At 39.5% G+C, this 7,494-nt stretch overlaps 1 protein-coding gene across 7 annotated transcripts in view; it reads left to right on the top strand.

The window, feature by feature from the left end:
• Positions 1-7,494, top strand: part of LOC108519006 (phospholipid-transporting ATPase FetA-like) — an 82,733-nt gene that overhangs the window by 33,803 nt on the left and 41,436 nt on the right. For all 7 annotated transcript variants that reach the window (XM_017857769.1, XM_017857767.1, XM_017857766.1 and 4 more), the window contains 3 exons: positions 1,979-2,175; positions 3,878-4,086; positions 6,880-6,923. In XM_017857769.1, the coding sequence (XP_017713258.1) occupies positions 1,979-2,175; positions 3,878-4,086; positions 6,880-6,923 (450 nt within the window). The remainder of the gene's footprint in view (positions 1-1,978; positions 2,176-3,877; positions 4,087-6,879; positions 6,924-7,494) is intronic.

The raw sequence follows: 7,494 nt of genomic DNA, 5'->3' as shown, positions 1-7,494 counted from the left end.
TTTTTTGAGATGGAGTCTCACTCTGTCGCCCAGGCTGGAGTGCAGTGGCGTGATCTTGGATCACTGCAACTTCTGCCTCCTGGGTTCAAGCGATTCTCCTGCCTCAGCCTTCTAAGTAGCTGGGACTACAGGTTCACGCCACCACACCCCACTAATTTTTGTATTTTTAGTAGAGATGGATTTTCACCATGTTGACCAGGATGGTCTCAATCTCTTGACCTCGTGATCTGCCCACCTCAGCCTCCCAAAGTGTTGGGATTACAGGCGTGAGCCACTGCACCTGGCCACACATGATAGCATTTTAGGGCCAAGCGTGTAAGTAGCATAATCACTTCCACCAACATTGCGCTGGCTAGAACAGAGTTACATATAACTGCAAGAGAGCTGGGGAAATGTGCTCTAGATATGTGCTCAGAAGGAAAAGAAAATAGAATTTAATGAATACATATGATTATCGCTGCCACAATCTACCCTTCTGATCATCATATCCATTTCATTTTTCCTCCCACATATGGAACACCCTCATCATCTCCCCCAAATCCTACCCAGTCACTGCATCCAACTCAGAGTCCAAGATCTCTCACTGATGCACAGTTCTCTCCATCAGATCTAAATGAGGTTCCTCTTGGTCTGGAGATGTGAGAAGATCTCCTTTATTCATTGCTCTCAGTGATTTCTAGCTCCACTTCTGGAAGTTTTCCCTCATTCTTTATCCTTGCTGACCAACCCTGAAGTGGATGTTGGGGAGTATACTCTTCTTAGGGACTGCAGCTTTTGTAACCTGCTTCCTGCCCAGTGTGGTTTTAAGGATTTCCAAACAGTCGCAGGCTTTTTTAGACCAGGCTCATAGTTACCTAGTAATACCATTCCTCCAAAACCCATAAGGCTTCTCATCTGTTTGCTTCCAATTAGTTTCATGTGTCAGTAACCCCCTGCCCCCAAAAATTCTTTCCTAGACATAGTTTTTGAGTTTGTCCTATTTCTTTGCTTCCTTGGCCCTCCGTGCCCTTCTAACTTAATGGCAAGAAAGTTGAGGCTATGTGGAATAATAGTCATGGGTAAGAAGGTATCACCTTTAACCTGAACTTTGCCTAAAGGCTGAGTCACTTTGTTGACAGTAATTATTGGGCCTTTTTTGCTTAAGGTCTCAATCTTATCTCTTCCTGTTTAATGTCTAGAAGTCATAGTTCTTTGATGCCCCATGTTTCTGTACCTTCTCATTTCTGCCTACAAATTGGCTAATTCTTTCCCTCGTTTAACTTAAAAAAATTTTTTTTAGTACAGATGGGGTCTCAGTATATTGCCCAGGCTGGTCACAAATTCCTGGCCCCAAGCAATCCTCCTGTCTGGTCTTTCCAAAATCCTGGGATGGCATGCATGAGTCACTGCACACAGCCAACTCTTTCTTTTAATACCTTTCAAAGGCAGCCAATACACAATATTTTGATTCTTTCTAACCACTTCTCTTAGAGCTGCAAGGTTCAGTAGGCATATGGTCTACCTTTCAGTTTTACCAAATTCTTTAATGTTAACATGACTACCATATTTTCAGCCTTTTATATCAGTTTCCTTATCACCCACCCGCTAACTGCTAAGCCCCACACATTTTAGACTTCTGTTAAAGCAGCTTCAATAATGGAATGATTAAGTGCTTGGGTTCTGGAACTGGTTCAAAACCTGTTTCCTCTACTCAGTAGCTGAGAGACTTTAGACAAAATTCTTTCTCACTCTTAAGTTCCTCATCTATTATTAAAAGAGGATTATTGTAAATATTAAATAATATGTCCAAGGAGGGCTTCTACTGGAGTTTCTTTTCTGTCCTATGTACTGCTGCCTAGAGCCTGTGAACTATAGGGCCTCCCCGCCCTCCTAGGAGAGGGACACTTTGTTGAGAGATAAGGGTCTAGACTGTAGAACTGAATGAAGCAGTACACATCTTGGATAAAATGTTCACTTAATTCTTTTTTTTCATTTATAGATTTTCCTGGGTTTAGGCATCATATGTTTTGTCCTAGCAGTGGGGCATGGCATTTGGCAGAACAAGAAAGGCTACCACTTCCAGATTTTTCTGCCGTGGGAAAAATATGTCTCTTCATCAGCTGTCTCTGCCATCCTCATATTCTGGTCCTACTTCATTATTCTCAATACCATGGTGCCCATTTCCCTCTATGTCAGGTAGGCTTCTTTGATCACTTTGGGGTGTGGGGGAGGAGCTGACTTCATACTGTCTACTTAATTCCCCAACCAGAGTGTGAACTTTTAAAAAGCATACACTTGTGCTCTTTAACCCCTTACTCTCCACAGTACCTGGTGTACAAAATGCTCTGAGATATATCTAGAGATTGCATAAATGCCTTCCATGTCCAGAATACTGTGCTAGGAAGACACTGTGTGGTTTATACAAAAAGAAAATTATCCCTGCCCTCAAATAACTTAAAAAGTAAGTGACTAAATAAGACATACAAACACATGAAATAACTAGAAAACATACACACAAATTTGGTGATGCTGACACATGGGTAGGTTCCCCAGGAAGATAGGCCAGGCAGCCCATAGTTTACCAATGAGATAGGTCCAAACATTCACTTGTAAGTCAATTAATCAGAATTCAGAATGCATTTTCCCACAGAAACAGTGTGACAGATGGTAGATAAGTGTAATTTTGACCTAAGTTCAATTCCTAAAAGTTGTAGAAGAGAAGAAGAAGGATTTTCTTACTCTTTTCATAAGCACCTTGAATGAAAATTTGAAATAGTGGAAAAAAGTATTTACCCTACTCTGATCATCCTTTTCTAGGTTCTGCATTTCCTTACACATACATACACCCAAATACATTTTAGTTTCCTCCTTTTGAGGCTTTCTAAACCCTGTACCGGGGCTTTTTGGCAATTAAAAAAAAGTACCCTATGTAACTAGATTACCTTATTTAGTAATATTTATTGAGTATCTACTATGTGCTGAGGTTTAGAGAGATTGCTGTGGTGGCTGGATATGGTAAAGGATGGGAGGAGTCCCAACTCCAGGCATAGAGATTATCAATAATCAGTCGATGATGAGGACCTGAGCACCTCCTTCTTTACCTCAAAGGAAAAAATCCCCATCTCTCAGTGCAGCTGTCTCAGACAGGGATTACTAATAATCACCTTATAATAAAGCAGACTAAAACACATTAAGTATGAATGATGATAAGAAGGAGACCCCTTAAAAGTCTTCACTGTTTTAAAATGAACATGCTTATTAGCCATAAAGAATCTATAATGGATGCTGTTTAGAGCAGAAGAGGAGTATGACAAAGGCAATAGGAAAAACTCTTTTAAAATGAGAAGAGATTGTTGTGGGAGGAGGCACACCACAGGCAGGCTGACTGTGCCTGGAAATTTATCAGAGGTTCAGCCCGTAAACTATTCCTAATTTCCATAGCTTCTTTCCTTATTCTGAAATAAACTCTGAGTGTGTCAAGTTCCTCTGTCTTTCCCCATGTGACGGGAGCAATAATCCTCCAACTGGGCCCACACAGCCTTTTATAAGTTAACTGTTACTCTATCACACCTTGCATTACTGCAGAAATTCCAAAATTGTAACTTTTTCTGGATACATTTTGGAAAAAAAAAAAGAATAAAAGACAGGTATCACTCAAAAGAGTTAATCAAGTGTATCTGGGTGCAGGTGGTAAAGCCTTGAGTGATAATGGCCAAAGTCAGCATTACCATGGGTTGGCTGGTGGGAAGGGTCCTTCAGAAGGGTAGAATCCCAAGGAAGACACCCTAATTTTCAGATGCTAGCCCTGATCTACCACAGAACTGCTAAGAAAGAAACCAGGATGTTATATTTGCTTGTCCTGTTCTGACGCAGAACCATTCTTTTTCTTTCTCCTTAGTGTTGAAATAATAAGATTGGGCAACAGTTTATATATCAACTGGGATCGGAAGATGTTTTATGCACCAAGGAACACACCAGCACAGGCTCGTACTACCACCCTTAATGAGGAGCTCGGCCAAGTCAAATATGTGTTCTCTGACAAAACAGGGACTCTGACTCAGAACATTATGATTTTCAACAAATGTTCTATTAATGGGAAGCTCTATGGTATGCATGTCTTCCTGCTTTCCCCAAGTCCTGGGGAATTTTTACTTTACAAATTGTTTTCAAGACGAATCTAGCTCTAAATCTATAAGCCTCTGGAATTCACATTTACCTCCTATTCTCACAACTGTCTCTATTCTCTAAGCAAAGACCACCCAGCCCAAACAGTTCTAACCAAAAAGCATTTATTTAGCATCTTATAGGTACAATCTATTGTGTTGGGCATGGAGAATACCAAGATGTACAAGACTTAGTCTCTGTCCTCAAGGAGTTCCTAATGTCTATATACGCAGTTTCACTCCCATTTTAAATCAGATAGATGTTGGTCAAAGGGTACAAAGTTTCAGTTAGGCGGGAGGAGTGAGTCTTCAAGATCCATTGCACAGCATGTTGATCCTAGTTAATAATAATGCATTGCATATATCAGAATTGCTAAAAGAGTTTTAAGTGTTCTCACTATAAAAAAATAAGTTTGCGGCCGGGCGCGGTGGCTCAAGCCTGTAATCCCAGCACTTTGGGAGGCCGAGACGGGCGGATCACAAGGTCAGGAGATTGAGACCATCCTGGCTAACACGGTGAAACCCCGTCTCTACTAAAAATGCAAAAAAAAATTAGCCAGGCGTGGCGGCGAGCGCTTGTAGTCTCAGCTACTTGGGAGGCTGAGTCAGGAGAATGGCGTGAACCCGGGAGGCGGAGCTTGCAGTGAGCTGGGATCGCACCACTGCACTCCAGCCTGGGCAACTGAGCGAGACTCCGTCTCAAAAAAAAAAAAAAATAAGTTTGCGAGATGATGAATATGTTAGTTTGATATAATCATTCCATGGTGTATACATATATGAAAACATCACATTGTATCCATAAATATATACAATTATTATTTGTCAATTAATAATAAAATTAAAAATAGATAAATTAAATGGAGCAGTCAATGTATTACTGAAGCTGCTAATTTCCTGATTCCCCTTTAGAGCAATAAATATTATTGAGAGAAACCATCAAAGGGTAGTCAGAGTTTGATCAGTGTCTCCCAGGCCCAGTCCCTTATTTATCTTATGCCTTAAGCATAAGCTTGTTTTTGTGATAAAGTCCTCATGTGTGTGAACACTCATACCCAGTGTCCTAGCTAACAGAAGAAGGTAATCACATCTAAAAAACTAGAACACATGGGATAATCTTTCTGGGATGACGAAAAAGTTTTGAAACTAGAGAGAGGTGGTAGTTGCACATTATAAATGCACTAAATGCCTCTAAATTGTACACATTAAAATGGATAATTATATGTTAAGTAAATTTCATATCAATAAATAATTGAAATTTTTGAATTAAAAAAAAGCTAGGCCGGAAGCGTTGGCTCATGCCTGTAATTTCAATACTTTGGGAGGCTGAGGCAGGCAGATCACCTGAGGTCAGGAGTTCGAGACGAGCCTGGCCAACATGGTGAAACCCCATCTCAACTAAAAATACAAAAATATTAGCCAGGCATGATGGCACACACCTGTAATCCCAGCTACTTCGGAGGCTGAGGCGGGAGAATTACTTGAACCCAGGAGGTGAAGTTTGCAGTGAGCCAAGATCACGCCACTGCATTCCAGCCTGGATGACAAGAGTAAAACTCCTGTCTAAAAAAAAAAAAAAAAAAAAAACTAGAGCACTCTAATATTTCCTGTTATTTCCTATATTTCTTATTATTTGTTTGGTAACCATGTCAAACAAATTTTCATTTATATAAATTCTGAAGGCTTATTTTTGGATGAGTTGATTTGGGTGAGCCTTTTAATTCTCTGGCTCATTTTAAGACCTGACCATATACTGGGTAAAGTTGAAAAGGACCATGAGTGTTTCCATGCTTGGCATCAGACATGTCTTCTACCCCGATTCTGTCTGTCATCCACTGGTCAAGAATCCCAAACGCTCTAAAACTAAGTCCACATCTCTTCTGGGTAACTCGTATGATTGGAGGGCTTTCTGAGGTGTGAAGCCTTTCACTTCTAGCTTCATCTTATTCTCACTTAGGAGGGAAGAGTTGAGGCCCAAGCAAACCTCTTCTTACCATTGGCTTAGGGAAAGGAGCTTACTGGGCACTGGGAGCTAGGTGGCCTGAGGAGACTGGGGGCAACTTGACTGCAAGTCTAGGATGAAGGAATCAGAATAAATAAGCTTTTAAGGCCCCTCCTTTAAATCACCATATCACCCAGCAATTTGATTCCTAGGTATATACCCCCAAAACTTGAAAACAAGAACTCGGATACATGTATACCAATGTTTATTGTGACATTATTCATGTAAGTCCAGAGGTAGAAATAACCCACATGTCCATCCACATATGAATGGATAAAGAAAATGTGGTACAGCATATACATACAATGGAATGTGAATCATCCATAAAAAAGTAATGAAATTTGATACATGCTACAACATGGATGAACCTTGAAAGCGTTATGCTAAATGATGTAAGCTAAACACAAAAAGACAAAAATTTTATGATTCTACTTATGTGAACTATCTACAATAGGCAAATTCATAGAGACAGAAAATAGATTAGAGGTTACTAGGGGCTGGTGGTGGGAAGAAATGGGAAGTTTCTGTTTGGGGTGCTGAAAAAATGTTGAAAACATATAGTGGTGATTGTTGCACAACATCGTGAATATAATTAATGTCATTGCATTTTACATTTAAAATAGTTAAAATGGCAAGTTTTATGTGATATATATATATATATTTTAACCATAATTTAAAGAAATTCAAACCCTCCTTTAAAACCCTTGCCAAGTCTCTTCTGTGTTCACTTACCAACAGGTGATACTTATGACAAGGATGGACAGAGGGTGACAGTCTCTGAGGTAAGTGATTACAGCTCCATGGGAAATGCATGTGGGAGCTGAGTGAGGCTGTGCTTCAGAGAAGCACAAATTGAGACTCCCTTAGCCACTGAAATATTAAAGCTTTTATTGGCCCCGTAATATCAGAAATATCAGAAGGCATTATGTAAATGACCTATGTTTAATTCTGAAGATCTTCGTTTGTTCTTTTTAAACAAAATAGCTTTATTGGCTTTTCTCTTTAAAAAATAATCCATGCTCATTGTAAAAAAAATTTAAATAATACAGAAATGTGTGAAGAAAGTTAAAAGTATTCCAGCCCATTCAGATAGCCAATGTAAAGTTAGGGAGTATATCCTATGCTTTTCGTATGTATATACACACACACATATGTACATCTAGATCTAGAAGATGGGGGAGACAAAATCATAGTATGCTTATTATTTCCAGTTTCCTTTTGTTCACTTGACACTATTATTGTCATCATCTTTCCATGTCAGTAGGTCTAGGTTTACATCATCATTTTGAATGGGTGTCTACTATTCAATTCTATCAGTGTACCTTAATTTATTTAATTTCTTATTTTATTCCA

This window comes from Rhinopithecus bieti, unplaced genomic scaffold (assembly GCF_001698545.2).
Source record: "Rhinopithecus bieti isolate Rb0 unplaced genomic scaffold, ASM169854v2 scaffold_47691, whole genome shotgun sequence".
Lineage (NCBI taxonomy): Eukaryota > Metazoa > Chordata > Mammalia > Primates > Cercopithecidae > Rhinopithecus > Rhinopithecus bieti.
Note: the sequence above shows the minus strand (reverse complement) of the source record. Positions and strands in the feature narration are given on the sequence as shown.